Source organism: Struthio camelus, chromosome 1 (assembly GCF_040807025.1).
Source record: "Struthio camelus isolate bStrCam1 chromosome 1, bStrCam1.hap1, whole genome shotgun sequence".
NCBI classification, from domain to species: Eukaryota; Metazoa; Chordata; class Aves; order Struthioniformes; family Struthionidae; genus Struthio; species Struthio camelus.
This window is the reverse complement of record NC_090942.1, coordinates 16,139,614-16,157,268: the sequence shown is the minus strand read 5'-3', so window position 1 is coordinate 16,157,268 and position 17,655 is coordinate 16,139,614. Positions and strand designations below refer to the sequence as shown.

General features: G+C 42.1%; 1 protein-coding gene across 1 annotated transcript in view; it reads left to right on the top strand.

Annotated features, from left to right (window-relative positions):
- The window catches only part of COG5 (component of oligomeric golgi complex 5), a 188,382-nt gene that overhangs the window by 167,960 nt on the left and 2,767 nt on the right, over positions 1 to 17,655 (top strand). The window contains exons 19-21 of the mRNA XM_068930353.1: positions 8,402 to 8,478; positions 8,947 to 9,073; positions 9,412 to 9,491. Of these exons, the coding sequence (XP_068786454.1) occupies positions 8,402 to 8,478; positions 8,947 to 9,073; positions 9,412 to 9,491 (284 nt within the window). The remainder of the gene's footprint in view (positions 1 to 8,401; positions 8,479 to 8,946; positions 9,074 to 9,411; positions 9,492 to 17,655) is intronic.

Sequence of the window (17,655 nt, the reverse complement as noted above, 5' to 3'; positions counted from 1 at the left end):
AATGACTGTTGTATTTAAATTCAGCTGCGTCTTGAAATTTTATCTGGCTTGCCTGACCACTTCACTACCTCCATCATTTGCCATCGTTCATTCCCTTCATTCTTTCTCTTTGTTCTAATGGTATGGTGTTTCTTTTTTTAAATTGTTTTATATCCTACACTGCCAGCATTGGTTAGTCACTGACTCACCTGCCTTGCAGTGTAGGAGATAAGCTAAAGAAATAGCAATATGCTCTGGAAGAACTGCACTTTCATTAACAGAAGAGCAGTTTTTTGTGGGATACTCTTCATGACCTGACTGACTCATCTCTCTCTCAGATTTACCTGTGTTTTTATACTGGACTAAAGGACAAAAATTACTAATATTAATATCCATTACCTGTCTGTTTTACTTGCTATGTTCAAATCTGCCAATAGTAACACAGCGTATGATGAACTTGCCAAAGAATACACATATGCGCTAGATTGGTCTGAGGGTACTTATTGTTATTATCCAAATGGAAAAGGGAATTAGACCCCAGTTGTCTACAACTTGAGCGGTGCTTTTGGCTAGTAAATAGCTGAGTTGAGAAAGAAAGGCAGAGAGGGGAGGAATCACTGCCATCTCCTTTTCTGCTTTGTATCATTTGCCTGTAAGTGCTCTAAAAGAAGGTAAATTTTTTTTACCTTTTATTTTGGCAAGGGGAGAAATTCTCGTCAGGATATGGAGGTCAAAACTGGTAAAGCAGGGATTTTGCCTAGCCCTCTGTCAGCGCATAGGAAGCCAAAGATGTTCATATGCAAAAAAGAGTCTCTCTGTGTCCCGGCTTGGCACATGCATTGGAGAGGGACTTCAGCTGTCATAGCCAACTTAAGAGATTGGTATTAGGACATTTCCATTTGGGACATTTTGTTTTGGATTTAGCTATTGCAAGAATCAAGTCCGGCTCTTTCAGTTTTTGGCTTCTCACACCACTGCCACTTTTTTAAGGTAGACTAATCCATGCCATAGCCTCACCTTACCTACTCTTGAGTAAATTTTTTGCATCCATATACTCAACACCAGTCTCTTACCGTAAAAATTAAGTGGAATTTTGCCATTGCTTTCAGAGGGAAGGTTCAATTCCCTTCTCTGTTTTGAAGATAATGGCATAAAATGGGAGAGAAAAGGATGGTTGACTCCTCCTCTGGGAGGAATATAGATTATTTTTGTAATTTTTGCTGCAGTACTAAAGTGAGTAGTATAAATTTGGGAAATATCTGTACCTAGTTCTACAGTTGAGAGCATCTGATCTGAGCACCTATTATTATAAGACTAAAAATATCCCTCGTTTATCTTTTTAAACACATATTTTTCTTATTCTGACATGGGTTGCCTTTTATGTAAAAAATGACGGTATGTTTCCATCTTAGTGTGGGGGGATTTGCATGCTCTTCCCCCTTTGTGCCTCGTATAGCTCCTGAATGGACAACTGAATGAAAATAAGTTGTCTAATTTCTATTCTTTTTTATTCTGGAAGAAAAGAAATCAGGGTAACATTACAGTCACTGGTTTTGAATTCTTTCTTGTCTCCTGCCTTCAGCTATTGCTGCTTCTGGGGAATGCTTTGTGATTTCTTCATCTTCTTATTGCATCACATTCTTGGCTTTTTTAAAAGTGGATTTAATACAAGAGCTAGCTGGGTCCAACCAGCTCCACGCAGTCACCTCAACGCTCTCTCTTTGACTATCTCTGCACAGAGCTCCTTATGGTGTCCCAGACCGCACACAGATTTTATTGTCCAGAACGTCCTAGTCTCCTGTTGCTCAGGATAATGGAAAATGGACTGAAATGTTTTGTATGTAAAGGCTGCCTCGTATCCATTTGGAGGGGGGGGCGGGGAATGAGTCTGCCCGTCCCAAAAACCTGACTGTTTTGGAGAATTTCTCCAGGAGGCCAGCTGCCTGGTAAGCCTGGCAGGGAGGATGTAGCTGCTCAGAACCAGCCAGGAGTCCTGGGCGCGTTCACTGAATATGCAGTCTGATTTGTGGCTGTAGTGGACAGGCGTCAGGGGCATTTCCTTCCTGTCATTTGTGTGGTGTGTCAAGGAAATGACTGCATCCCTCGGAAGGGGAGATTGCTGCTGCTCGGGGCTGAGAAGAGCCTGGAGCAGGTATTTAGCCAGACATCTGACGTGGTGGGAAGGATAAGCTTTTCCTAGGGGCCATAAACTCTGTGTGCATAGTGTTTTCAGACCCAGAAAGGCACTGCATTTTTGGAGTAAATCCAAACCTGAAGGAAAGGACCTGCCTGGAAAGACTCTGTGTGTGTGTGTGTGTAGGAGGAGGTTTGTTTATAAACCGTTTTTACTTATGCTCGGTCTTGTGGAGTCATTTTGAATTTTCTCTATTCCAAAAGGGCTGTTTGTTCCTGCTTAAAATTGTTCTTTTGTGATTTAAAACTCCTTTGGCTGTTTTGGGGTTACTTGCAAGGAGAACAACTGGGCAGATCTACGTGGAAGCTTTGGTTTACTTGAGGTCCTATCACAAGCAGGTATGCAATAAGTCAAATAATATTGGATTGCATCAGACTTTGGATAGCTCATTAAACAGAGCTTGCACCCGTTTCTGTCAGGGTACTCACAGTTGGTAAAAAACATTGTTTTATGCTCAGCAGAATACCTTTGACTGAGAGTCAAATTTGAAAGATTTTGCATTACAGACTTTTTTTCACTAATAAATTGCCTCAAAGCAGCAGGTGTATGTACACAGAAGGGAGAGAGAACTGAGGTTCCAAGTCCTTATTCATTCAGAACTGGCTTTGGTGAAGTGCAGAATATGGCCAATTTTCTTGAGTAAGGCTCAGCTGCGTATGCAGTTGAGAATTATTGCTGTAATTCTGATGAACTTACATCCTCTGTTTTACCCAAATTCCACAGTGTCAATATTGCATTTTGTTATCCTGTGCATTACAGATATTGCAGCAGTTGTGTGCTAGTTTGGCAGCTGTAAATGAAGGTACAGTAGGCATGAAATAGGCCTGAATGTCATGAATATGATTTCATGAACATCAGTTCTTATAGGAACACGGAAGCATTTTAAACCCTGCTGTACAGGATCTTTTGACTTGCTCAGTATTCAGAGCTGTGAGAGCACCTGCACTTAGGCATACTGTGGGATCTGTGCTGCGTAATTCAGGCCTTAGATCTGATAGAACTGCTGGACAATACGGCAAAGGATGAAATATAGTATGATCAGCTGAGAAGTTTATTTAGAAGAAATAGGAATTCCTCAGTAATATGTAGCATAACAATTCATAGTCTATTAGTAAAGTTTCTAAGTGCTCATGGGAAAATAGCCATTTATTAATAGCACATACAAATCACAACTGCGTTGAACTCAACAGAATTGAGTTCAGAGTTGAGTCTAGAAACTGCAAGGAGTGAGTAATCCTTATGCTTCATGGCATGAAGGCACTATGTGTTTTCCCATCGTTTCATAGTAAAGGTGTATGTTTGCAGTGACATATAAAGCAGAAGCCACTGCCTCTGCCAAGAACCCCAGGTGATGTCATGACTGATTACTTTCAGCTATTGTCAAGTCGACCATTTTTATTGGTCCTGTTTGGGTTAACAGTGTTATATATATAGCTTCATATATTTCTTATCCAGGCGTCTTTCTGTCTGCTGGTTAGCGTATGGTCAGAATCTAGTTTCCTGACTCAGTATGTGGCATAAAAAAAGCAAGAATATTGACAGGCATTTTGGCTTTTAAAAATGTACATAGATTTTCTCCTTTGGTGAAGCATGACCACACAAATGTGAAAACTCTTTTTATCATTTTTCCTAGGAAAAAATCATCCTTTCTAGATTCTTATGGTGGAAGTGAAGGAAGCAGTATGCTTCAATCACAGTTGCAATTGTAAGGATGAAAACTACTAAAGCTAAAATGTACCTGATGTTTAATGCCACCTATCCTACCAGGAGGAGGAAATTATTTTCTGGTATGCGATATTTTTTAGGCAAGCTGAAAGATTGACTTAAACATCACTGTTTTGGAATTGCTGCACGGTAGAAAAGTCCAATTCCACATCCCTTCAAGGACAGCTTTTTTCATATAATAATTCAGAGCTTCTTCTACTCCCTTGCTTGTTAAAGCATTCTCTCTTGGTGAATGGCTAGAAAAAAGCATTTTGAGTTAACATTTAAAAACTTGGAATTCATCTTGGCCATGAGGAAATATAATTGCTTAAGAATTTAATGTTATGATTTTCCAAATGAAAAAATAGCCTTTTAGTAATGAGAGATCTTGAAAACACTACAATAGGCACTAAACAATAACTTCACTATGGATTTTTTCAAAGCACTCTTCAGTATATATGCGATATCTGTATCTAGAGTACGTATTAACTTTACCCTTGGGTTGCTGAACATAATCCGATTAGAGAAGTCAGCCATGTGATGTATTTTTTATAATATGGCTAGCCAGTGAATAGTTCAACAAATAATTGACCAACTAACTAGCCATGGGCTGTGAGAGGGTCATATGAGGAGGAAAGATAATAAAGCTTTTTTAGGCTGAGGGAGAAAGTCGTTGAGAAGAGGCACATGTTTTATATAAAAGTTGGGCAGGAGTCTGTCATTATGTTCTGTGAAGCATAGCAAAATAACATGAATAAATCATGAAAAAGCAATGGGCTTTGAACAAAGTTAGAAGATATGAAGCAGTCATTAGGCCCTCTTCCATCCTAGCTATCCCTTTCTTTTTGACATTCACATGCAATTCCTTTTGCTCAATTTCTGGCTCAATTTAACCTAGACATATGACTTCTCAAACGTGCAATTTTGGGAGAGAAATGTGGAAAGGCCGCCAAAAGTGCTATGCATACTTTCATCTGTAAAGCCCGTCAGGCATGGGTGCACAAAAGCCCTTGCCCACACGATACCAGTACTGGCTTGCAGACAGCCAAAAGCATCACCCAGCCTGTAGAAGCTCACCAAAATGCTTTGGAAGTTGTAGCTGTGAAGCATAGCAAAGGCTGTTACAGTGTAACCATATTGCATGACTCAACGGTTGATGAAGCTTCAGGTGATGACAGGTAACAAAACCAAAAAGCGATGCGTGTTTGGTTCTCTGCCCAATTCCTGCACCTTAAAAATAGCGGCTGCTCCAAGCGAAATGATTCTTCCCTAGCAGCTGCTCCTGAGCTGGCAGTGCCAGCGTGGCCAGCATGGCTGGTCAGGGAGACATGAAGCTCAGCACATGTAACAGCAGAATATGACAGCGGAAAGGTGCTGTAGCACCTCATGAAATTGTTGGACTCAGGCCAATAGCTGACGTTCAAATGAGAAAACAATCTTAGGTATTACTTTAATTCTAGTTGTTACTGGAGAGACGAGGTTACAACACCCAGCATACTAGTGCTGGAAATTAAAAAATAAAAAAAAAAAGAGTTTCTGTGGTGTATGTACATTTTTACCACGTTACTTTTCACTCATTCCCACTCTTTGTGAGTCAATTCTAGATGGTCTAGTATGCTGCAAAGCTTAAAAACATTTTTTTGTCTTTGGCAGCTAGTACTTCACGAATCAACCATCTGCTGCCATTAAATTTATCCAGTTCTAGCACTACTAATAATTTCCTAGAGTGAATAAAGGCTGAAGACTAAGTAAGAGATTTTTCTGAAGTAAATGTTATTCTTTAGTGTTTAAGACCAAAAAATGTTGGTTTAGGGAAACTGCTGAGTATGTTCCAGAGAGATCACATAAATTTGTTTTAATAAATAATTGTAGAAATAGCTGTAGAAACAGTGAACAGGAATGGTCTGTAGAAACAGAAACAGGCATAGCTGTAGAAACAGTGAAGTTCCACTTATGTCTCATTACATCGTATTATATTTCAGGAGAGAAAGGATCATTTAAAACTTATTAAGCCAAATTATATTCTGCTATGCTGGGATCTCTTTCTCCCCACGAGTACAGTTTGCTCCATGCATCTGTGTTTTCACAAGTCAGAATGACAGTTTGTTGCCTATTAGCAAATTCCCTAAAGCGCCAAAAAGAATTATCTTCTCCCTACTTCTTCACAGCTACAATCCCACAGCTCCCACCAGAGCTGGGACACCAGCTCCGACGGGATATCAGTTTCTTCCAGCTACCGCTAGCCAATACTAATATTTGAAAAGAAGCTCTGAAGAAATCAGTCTTGCTCCCATTTGTTTTTCAGAGCATGTGTGGGTGTTGTATCATGATGCAGCAAAGCCTGCTTTATCAGCTCCTCTTTTTTGGCCGCTTGCTCCTGATCCTGTGCAGCAGGCCTGCCTCTTGGCTCCTATATGTGCTCAAAAGTGTCCAGCTCAGGGAAACAACACGTTGAACTTGCACTAAGCTTCATCAGAGTTTGGAGTCGGAGCACCTCCCGGCAGAAATCCCTGGGGAGAGCTTGCCTGAACAGGCACAAAACGTTGCTCGCTTACGCCATTGAATTCAGCACAGCTGCTGACAGCTCCTTCTCAAGTCTTGGGACATGATTGCTCATCGCTTACATTTTGCACTGTTTTCTAGCGGACAGAGCGCTCGCTCAGGAACCAGGGAGCCGAGTTGTACATGCTCTGTAGTCTAAGACAGAGGGAGGAGAGAGGACCCTAGACCTCAGGCTACGAGGGGGCACAGGGCAGGGATCTCACCCAGCTGTTGAAGAAGGGCCAGCTTAGACTAGAGGACTGTGGGGCCAGGAGGAGAGCAGGCAGGAGGGAGCCTGGCTGTTGCCCAGGGCTAGAACATTAATCCGAAAACAGGAGAAAAAGCTTCTTATCTCTGCTTCCTGGGGTTTTATTCATTTTCCCCCCCCCACTACGAGTTTCTGCCTGATATAAAATGCAGATAGATATCAAGTGGCTGGAAGTGCTTAACGTGGGGCACGTTCTGCAAGGTTTCTAAGCTCCAGGGAGAGGCTTTGCAGCTTCTGTAGGTCAGCTCTGTGTGCTCATTCCTCCATCTCCTTTCAGGTGTGCCTCCTCTTCTTTGCTGGTAGATGAACTGTGACAACAAAGTTTGCCGTACTGTCTTTGTTTATGATCGCAGTGACTGAGAACCCCACCAGCACAGTTGCGTGTTCTCTGTGAAGCTGGTTTTGGAGCAGCCAGTTCTGTTGGAGAAAACGCTACAATTGAGAAGAATAATAGCGCTAAAGACCTCATTGTACATATCGTCTTATCACAGATGCTTTGAACTAGCTCAGTGATGTTATTGAAATGGGAAGCTGATGTTACGGTGTTTTTGATCGGGTTACTTATTTTAGCTTTGATCCTTTGAAACTTAGTTTAATTTTACATTATGCGGAAATCAGAGTCTGAATAGTCCTTTAAGTCCATGATTTAAAAAAATATGCAGAAAGAATAAAAGTTTGTATCCCTCTTTTGTTGACTGACACTTCAGGCATGCAAAAAATAAAGACTTAATCCATATCTGCATAAAATGACTTTGCCGTGAGGGTTTTTTTTTGGTGATATTGTTTGCATTATTGTGCATATTAACTGAAATTGTGCCATGTAATGGTACTGAGGGAGGTTCCATCTGGGATCTGAAGGTGAAATTGTTCTTTCTCACCTATATGTTTTCACCGGTAATGAAGATTCCACCAACTGGAATTTAGTTTTGTATGAGCGATATACAAACCCGAACAGAGTCTAGCTCCTTTTTGAAAAAGCAGTTGAGCTCCACAGTGCTTAAAAAAAAGGGGGGGGGAGAGGGGGGTTTAAAAATGTTTGTTTCTAAAGATGGCTGCTGTGACTCAGAGCCCTAACAGGGAGCAGACAGTTGAGTAAGAAAACGATGCTCTTACAGATGCTCTTTTTGCAGTGGTTCCATATGACCCTATGGCAATAGGTCCCAGCTGTCTTCTAATCTATGTGGGTTTTGTGCCCCAGAATTTATGAGTGAGTATTTAAGAATAAATTACTTTAACCTTGTCCTTCCCTAAAGGAAAGGTTGCCTGGCTGAAATAGGTGTGCATTGTAACTGCTTTGGTAGTGTGTTGCAGAGGCATGCCTAGATTTGCTTTCTTCCCATTCTGAGACCAGATTTTTAAGATATTAACATAAATACTTCATCAGGATACTCATCACTAACAAAATAAACCTGCTGAGATAAACCAAGCATCAAAATCTCAGAAAGCTTGTGAGACCCCTTCTGTTACTTCTCATGGACAGTAGCTATTGTTTGTCATGCTACGCTTACTGTACCAGCCAAGAATAAGGCGAAAGTCTTAGCTTGGGCAACGCAAAATGAAAGGAAAGAATAGCTTCTTGTCTCAAAAGCAGCCACCAGTGATAAGGTGATGACTTAGCTTGCAAGTTCGAATTATTTCTTAAAGGCAAACTAGTTATATTCTGTGTTTTATATTCTGGGGCAGTCTAATTCAAATTCAAATTTTTGTTTTTATAGATGGAGTTAGCGGTAGCACCGCTGTGCCGGCGAGTGTCTGACCTGGGAAAATCTTACAGACTGCTGAGGTCGTTCAGGTGAGTTGCAGTCACAGTTTTTCTGGCACTTAGTGCCTTTTACCTTTTGTTAGTTCCGACTGAAAGCTTTTTGGCGATATCCACGTGCAAATTAGAAACAGATGAACGTCTTTCTTTCCGCATTTTATGCAGAGTTTAACTGTGGTTTAACATTCTTAGTTATGCAAATGTTGGCCACATGGTACTTTTTGGTGTTGCATTCAGTGTGCTACTTCTTGTGACAGTGGCCTCTGGAGTTGCCTAACTTTTTATTAAAATATACAACCTACAGTCTTGTGTCGTTTCATTAAAATAGGAGACCGCCATAGATTTTTACAGTCCAAACATACTAAAAAACTAAGATGCAGACTAGTGGAAAAAAATGGGATCATTCTATCCCAGGGCAATATTGTCACTATGTGGATGTTACTCTAATGCATAAGATAAGCTTTTCCTTTCTTTCCCGAGTATATTGTTACATTTTTCCAGACCACTGCTGTTCCAGACCAGTGAGCATATTGCCAATAGCCCAGCTTTGGGAGAGGTTATTCCATTCAGCATTATTCTTCAGTTCTTATTCACAAGAGCACCACCAGAGTTAAAGTCACCCTTCCAGGTAACACGATTCATCTATCCTTGTTTCTTAGATGTCCTAAGGAGAGATGAACATTGTTGTTCGCCCTAGTTATTTTAGTTAAAAATTGTTCAAGTTCACGCTTGATACGCTTTGTTGGCTTAGCTTTTATTGTAGCAAAGGTATTACCAGTCATTGATTTCATATTTAAATTAATAGCAGGAAAACAGTAGCCTAATTTTACGTTCTCTCTCAGTTCTTTAATGTTCTGTCAGCTCACATGGACCTTCATTTATTTCATCTTTGTTTCTGAAATAGGTATGTGTGTCTCTCGTCACATTTATGTGTAATTGGTGTTTGTTTATGTTGCTGTTTATCAGAGGGCTGAGTGGTCCATTGCCCGCTACTCCCAGTGGCTTGATGATCATCCATCTGAAAAAGACAGACTTGCTCTTATACGGTAAAAACGATGTTTCTTTCTTTTGTAAATGTTTGACAATGGAGCAGTAATTTGTCTGAAGGCCATGGCTGGTCTTGAAAAGCAGAAGAGTGCACTATAGAAGATGTATCATAAATATTATTACCCTCTTCCCACTCACAGGTTGAGCTGCAAAAGGGGAGAAATTCATAAACTAACTCTCTCTCCTTCCCTCTGAAAACCGAAACCCTCCAGTGCCTTTGGAGAGCGCACATAATCAATCCTCTTTCAAAAGAAGTAAACTGCACACAGTGATGTCAAGTTAATGCTGTATTTTAGCAAAATTGCCCCTCTCAACCCTTGGAAAGTCAAGGCTGCAGCCATCCTGTCTTCTGTATTGAGAAAGAGAGACATTGAAAGCTTAAGCAGTGAAAATGTAGACAGGAATTTGAAAGTGGAAGATCCTTGTTTGTAGGCTCTGTAATGTTATTCACTCTTCAGGAAATCGGCTTCAGGAATCTTTTTGTTTGCCTAGTGTAGATGGCTTTGTAGGTAAATACTATTTTGAGTCTTAATGTGTTAGGAAAAGTTATGGAGAGTTTTTGCTCCGTTTTTTTTCAAAACAAGCTGATTTTTTAAATATATTAGAAAAGAAGTGCTGTATAAGCATTACACCTCCAGCATGAGGATCGTCTAGATTCGGGGCTTGGATGATCTTTCAGCTCCCAACCTTTCCAACTTCTGCGTGTCCTGCCCTGATTTTGGTGTTACCGCTTCAGCCCTGGCAGGAGAGGTTGTCGTGCAGAGCCCTGCCATACTCAGTCTGGCCTGGGAACCAACTCTGTCCTTGCACTTCTATGCATGGATGTTACCAGCTTTTGCTGAAATCAGAAACGCTGACTCTTACGTTCCAGTGAGCAGTGTTTCTGCTTGAGAAAACCCACCGTTATCTGTCCACACGTTTGTAGCAGGATTTGAAATACAGAGTCAACAGAAGTCTGCTATAAATATTTATAGTTCTTGAAGCTGATAACACCACATAGTCCAGTGTAGTGCTTGGGCCAGCAAAAAGAAATGTTAGTTCATCATCAGTGGATGTTAGTAGGATTTATTTCCAAAACACTAAAACGCAAATTATGTCTCTTTGTATGTTTAGAAAAAGAGTATTTTTTGAAGATCGTTTATGTCATTAGTCTAGTTCAGTTAAAAAAATAGGTTTTCTTGCATCTCAAACCACGAGACCTTCGATTATAGGGGAACGGATAATAGCTATTGGGCTGAGATAGCTGTGTATGTAACTTAGCTGTGAATAGCTTGATTGTAATCTCAGCCCTGATGGCTCTGGCAAAACTGACAAGATTGAATCTCAGATATGTTAGGGAAGGTTAGGATTGTAGGTCATATGAGAACCGATGGGCTTTTGTTCTCTCAAAGCCTTTTCCATGCTTCTGAAAATCGCATCCTTAAACTACAACGCACAGTTGTTTTTGCTTACAAGTGAACTTCATTCACAGTGGTTCAGTTAATGGACTTGCTGGTGGTCGTGTTCAGACACTGATAAAATGCTCCCACTGAGGAATTATTAGGCAGACCGTGCAAGGCTTTTAGGCAGAGAATGTCTTCTATTAGACCAACTAGCCCAGCTGGAAAGCTTAGGCAGGCTTTTCAGCCCTTATTCATGTTGCACGAGATATCACATCACTATTAAAATAGTTGAACTTTGTAAATCCAACCATGTGCTGCTGCAAGGATGTCACTTGAGCATTTTACAGCAGACTGATCCTTTTGTTTGGCACTGTGGTGTGGGATGGGGCCAGCCTTGAGGATCTGCTCTTCCCAAAGGCCGCCACTGGCAGTTCAGCAGCTCTTGCCTACTTTTGGCAAGCCAGAGCCAGGGTGTTTGTCACTGCCTCTGCCTCACTGTTCCTCGGACCTGGTCCCTGGTCCCACCTCCTGCAGTCCCACCTCAGCTTTGCTGAACCACATGAATTACCCTCTTGCCGGATTTGTAGAGCAGCTCTCTTTTTTTCGTGTGGTAGGGTTGGCAACACGTGTAGCACTGTATGTCCAGGAGCAAACAGCACACAGCAGGGACTAGTGGAACAACAGCTTGAATCCAGGGAGCGTAGGGCATGGTTCTCCTTTACAGATACTGGTAACTTCTGTATGCACTGCCGTATGCCTTCATCTTTTGTACCATGTTCAGTCGTGCTTTGTTAGTCATTTCTAAATAGGCTGGTTATCCATATGTAAGGCAAGCAGCCAAGATGGAGTCACTAGCAGCACCCTCTATTTCACTCATACTGGATTTTCTTTAATTCTGTATTTGGAGATTTCTGAGTCCCCTGTTCTGTACTTCATGTGCCATGTGTGGACCTAAGTTGTCCTACAGGGATCTCACTCGCTCGTCTAGAATTTCACTTTTATCAGTCACCCTCTTCAAGCTTTTTCCTACTTTACTTGTACGGCTACACTAATTGGACTGCATATGTTTCAGGCCTTCAGATCACTGCACTGGCCTACATCCAGAGAAATTATCTTAACGTTTCATGCATCCTTGCAAATAGTAATTTTCTGCAACTTCACTTTGTGACAACTGTGCAGTTACTCGAGGGATCTGCTTCTTAGATATTAATTTACTTGTGTTATCACAACCCTTACGGCTTAATATTTAAACCTAATTGCAGTGTTTCTTGTGCTCTGTAGATCGTAAATTCTTTTTAGACAGCACAGTGTTAATATAGTGAATTGGTAGCTTCTGGTCAACATTTTTGTGCATTTCTTCCTGCTTGTGTTCAACATGATGGTTGGGATTTACCTGGCCAAAGGTAGATTAGCTCAGCTCCCTTTACTGTCAGCAGAGAGAAGCAGGCGCTGCTGGGGGTGATTCATCTCATCCTAAAGTAGGTACCAAAAATAGGTCAGTTGCATTGTGTCCTAAAAGCTCCCTTTTCTCTTTTCAACATGAAGGGAGCGTAGGCGAGTACATGGGAGATCTCGCAGGCAGACAGCTGCCCTGTAGGCTTTTAAAGCTAGGTGAGATGACCCTGCTGCAGGCGTCTTCCTGGAGCTGGGGCTTGTGTGAAAAGGAGCCCTTCGTTAAGCAGACAGACCGCTCTTCTGAAGTTTGAAAATTCAGCCTCTCTTCCATAAAAGATACCCTCCTGTTACACTCGGCAGGATTTGAGCGAGCTTGCAGGACAATTTTTATACCCAAGGGCCAAATCCTTATCTTAAACCATTCGAGTGTGGGTAAACTCACCTTATTCAGGCATGCTCCTTTCCATTGCTGGAGCGGAGATGAAGAGCTGGCCCAGGGAAGGGTTCGCTTTCGTAATGTGCTGATGTCCTGAGCAAGAGAGCAGCTCTGGCCACAAACCTGCCAGTTAGCAGCAAAAATGGCAGTTTGAGGACGACCAAATCAGCACCTGGAAGTTGTTTTCAGTGCCCCCCAAGCACGTCACCTGGCCAGCACCAGTTCATTCATAAAGACACTTGGTGTCAGTTGTTTTTGTTTGGCAGAGCACAGTTCCTTTGGTCTAGGTGTTATGCCATCTTAAATAGAACAGAGGTGGCACGTGTGGCAGTAATACAGACAAAGCGGTTAGATCTTCTACTGTTTGGTTTTAAAGTAACTTTTACAGTACCTAATTCAATAGATCTGGTGTCAGACAGCTGTACTCTTACACAGCATATTTTCCGTTTGCCTCTTTGCCTTGCGGTTTGCAGAGCAAACAGACTTTTAACAAAATGCTAAAGAAAACCCTGGCCCTCAGCCCGTTCTCTCAGGAGTTGATGCAGGCTAAGCAGGGCCTCTGTGCAACTGCCGTTGGCATCTCGCCGCGTTACGGGAGACCTCCAGCTGCCCTGTATACAGAGTATACAGAGCCCTACGCAAATGCTGAACAAAAAGGTGATCCCTGCCTCAGTTTAAATCACTCGTTTGACTGAGGGAGAGCCCAGGAATGCCCTAGCATTCACGGTACCATATACAATTAACTAATTAATTGGAGTCATTCTAAATGATACGCATTAAGATTCCTTTAAGAACCAAAGCCCAGATCATACACATCCTCTTTTTTTTTTTTTTTTAACTGTAGATATAAATCTTCATGGGTTGAAATAACATTTCAAAAAAGAACTAGCTGGTTCTTACATAATCAGCTTGTCCTGATTTCCAAGAAAGCTCATGTTTTTGCTCAAGCAAGTGAAGTAATGTAATAAGTGCTTTAAAATCCTTTTCCTTATGTGGGAGGGCATCTTAAACTTAGATTTTTTTTTTCTTACTTCTTATGGCATTTTTAATGAAGCATTAATATGTGCAGAACATCCTACCAACCCTCTTGCCATAGCTCTCTTCTACAAACAATATTTGTAATGTATACCGTAGCTGGTCTTTTAAAATAGAAGCAGATTGCTGAACAGGTTTTATGTCCTTTATTAGACTGGAAGATGCTGAATTTAGGGTATTATTTAGTCTAATCCCCTCAAGAGTATGTTTTGTATATTACATAAACAGGGTTTCTTCCGTCTTCTTAAATATCAGTAATATAAATATAAATTACATCTTTTATACGATAACAGCTGTGATGTTCTTCTGTGCTGGAGACTTGATGATACTGATTTCACCCATGATGCCATTTATTCTTTCATTACCACTTATGTACTAGTGCTTTTACATTATGTACTAGTGCTTTTACAGTGTCTTCTACAGGACATCTTTTTTTTAATACAAGATTTTAATGGCAAAGTGATGCATCAGAATTGAATTCTTTAATGCCAGGGTAGTTTACAAAAGCTGATTTGAGCTAAGACCAGTAAAGCTTACAAAAATATCATCACAAGACCTGCATTTCAAGTGTTAACATTGCTATTAAACGACCATATTGCCCACAAGGAGACGTTGTCGTGTAGACATCACAGCAGCAGTGGTGAAGCGTATTGTTAAAAGTTGCACAGGTTTGCCCTTGGTCAGCCTGAGCTAAAATCTGGCAACGCTCTTCAGCAAACCTGTTGTTTTGCCCTAAGCAGCTTCCCGCACTGTCTGTATTTCTGCATGTTATAGTGCCGAAATCCCACACTTACATTACATAACTGTCTTCAAAGGAGCAAAGTTCCCATCCCAAATGCAGTTCTGAAATTAAATCTACCTTATGATCATTCCTGCTGTTAACTCTCACAACCCATGCCTCCCTCGCACTTTTAAAGCAACTTCAGTGTTTTTCTCTGGACTCCAAATATCCTTTCTCCACAGATCCATAGTTTCTGCCATTTTACTACCTGAACCTTTTATTACAAGGGATTCTGTACCTAATGGGGTGGGCAGGGCAACTGGCATGTTGCCCTCGTTGACTGTTGGGGTCCCTATTGCCTCGGGCAGCGATGCAGAGGAGAGTTTTCTGCGCAGATCGGAGCTTGACCGCGTAACCAGTACGAGCTGCTCCTTGGTGGCCAGGTAGGGACGAAGGATCTGTGCTCCGAGCAGCTGCAGCTGCCTGTTGGCTCTCTGCGTTTATAAGCTGCGGCAGCTTTTCATCCTCCTCACTCGGTATGAGGCCTCTCCAACTGCTTTCTTATGCTGGCCCACGTAGGAGGCAGACTGCTACCCTACCTCCCATGGATCCCCGAAGCAGGTAATATCCCTGGGCCAGTGCTGCTCTAGGGAGGTAGCCATGTTCACTCTCCAGGCTGTAGACGTTTCTCTGTGACTTGCTCATTCCTTTGGCATTGCAGTTCCCATCAGTTGTTCCCGCCAGGGTTACAGTGAAATCCCCGCTGATGGGAGATGTTGTGGGATTTGCAAAATAACCTTCAAAAATTGAAGGCTGACAAGTCAAAAGAACCTGACATAAATGTTAAATTTGGTGAAGGTTGGTGCCCACCATGCCTTTATCGTGGATTTGACCATTAGCAGAACTCTTACTGACTTAAAAGAACCAAACTTTTGTTGTTTAGGGTTTCATGTCAAGTTATTACTTTGCATTTTAACAATCATCGGCTTGAAAGCATTTAAATACTTTTATTGAAAATGCAAACATGGAAAAATAGTGAATGCACTTGGTCTTAGAATATTGAGAAGGCTTTTCTCTTACTTAACATAGAACTGTATATGGTCTGTTTTAGGAAAATGAGAATTCTCCTTGTAGTAGTGGTAGTGGAGTAGTAATTATTGGTTGTCTTTTGAGGAGAAAAGAGAAAGATTTAGTTAAGATGTTCACAGGCTGGTGATGTTGATGAAGTTTGATTCTGTCTCTTCAAAACAAAGCAAGCAAAGCCACAGTAAAAGAGAAAGCACAACAGAAGACATCTGAGAAAGATCAGCTTCTGTCACTATGCGTGTCACTTTGCTGGAAAAGGAGTAGTACCACCCAGCTGTCTGATGGCAGTTCTGAGACCTGACCAGCCACCATGAAGCTCCTTTCAGCTGCTTTTTGAGTCCTGTGGTCATGGTAGCTGCTAATGATAGAGTTGATTTTGCCAGTTAGATCAGATTCTTCTGAGACAGAAGGAGGGAAAGAAAAAAGATGAAAGCTGCTGGAAGGTGGGACAGCAGGACTCTAACATTGTCAGCCTAGGTGGGTCTTAGCACTTAGTAAAGCCTAATGGCAAACAGCATCTTAGTCCCTCGTTTGATCTGATGGGGATAACACTCTGGCTCAGGATTACCATTGGCATTGACTGGTTTTGGGAGCTGCTTTTAGGGTAAAGCTTCGCCCTTTCATCCGAAGTGTCTGGTTATCTCTGGCCTCCTTTTCAAGGACTGTGAGATAATCAAAAGTTGGAAAGGGATAGCAGTGCTACCATCTGGATAATGATGCCAACCCACAGCTTCACCAAGAGGTGTCGGAGTTTTTTAAGTTAAGCAGGTCAGGATAGTTTTCCATTTTCAGCTTTTGATGACTTCTAAAAACTATTTGTGACTAACTAACTTTGGGGATTGTATAGAGGAAAAGACAGGGGCACTGGTGAGTGGAAGGGGAGACATTCTCCAAGATGGATGATTGACGATTACAGTGAAGAAAATTGTCACAGGCACTTCTCAGATGTCTTTTTAATATAAGAGACTATCCTTTGTAGAAGGTAACTAAAAATCTAACATATTTGGTGACTCCTGCTGACTTACCTCTATCATCTATGGAAATGTGACACCCATCTGACTCTCCTAAAGCGTCTCCGTTTGCTCTGATACGCTCCGTGAGCCTCCCGTGCCACCATCTCTCACCTGCTGCTCATTACATACTCTCTGTCTGCCCCTCATTGCCACGAGAGGCCAGTTCATTTCAAAAGCTCAGTTTACCTGGTGTTCTCTCCACCTTCCTTTCCCCTTTTTCTCTCTCCTTGTGTTCCTTTGGGATTTAAAAATTACCTGCGGACATGCCTGATCTCTCCCCGGGCAGTCAGGCTGATGGCGTGTGCTGGGAGCGAGGGGAGCCGCACCTGAAGCAGTTTGTGGCTGCAGGAAGCAGAGTTGTCTCTTTCCCCGTAACCCTGTGCTGTTCCCAAGAGACCAGTGGGAAGAGAAGCTGCATTTGCAGGGAGCTGACCAAGTCCAGAAAAATCTATTTTATTTTGGCTAGATAACATATCGGAGAATAAAATATCCTTTCCCTGGCTTTCTGACTGGAGGGAGTTAGTTTGTTCTCTTGCTGCTGTTAGTTGATGTGCAGAAACCCACAAAAGCGACTCTTGGAGAGTGTGCTGGTGCCTGGGGTGGCCCACTTAGCAGTAACTCGCTAGTAAATTGCTACTAAAATTGAAAGTTTTCAAATGCATCCGGGACAGCATGAGGGTTTGTTTCTTTGCTCAATTATTGTATTCTTCAGAAACCTCTTAACTCTCTCCAGTAGTCCAGTCCTCCTTTTTCAGTCTTGGACATTGTGCCCTGCGCCTCAGCGAAGCTGAATTCCAGCTGTTCGTGCCAGCAGGGAGACGAGGGGCTGCGGTGGGCAGGAGGCATCGCCTCACGCCCCTGCGGTTTCATTTCCAGCTTATGTTCAGAGCTGCCTCAGGCTTCTTGGCTGCACAGTTGAATACTTCACTCTCTCCCTGGGTGTCGTGCTCCGTGAAATGACAGCCTAGGTAGTCAGAGTGCAGCCGAGAACGCGTTTGTGAGTGCACACAGCCAACTCCTTCTGTTGCAGTTGGCAACGAGGCTCACAAAACACTGCCTGGCTTTCCTGTGGGACCGGATGTGCGGGCAAAGCCC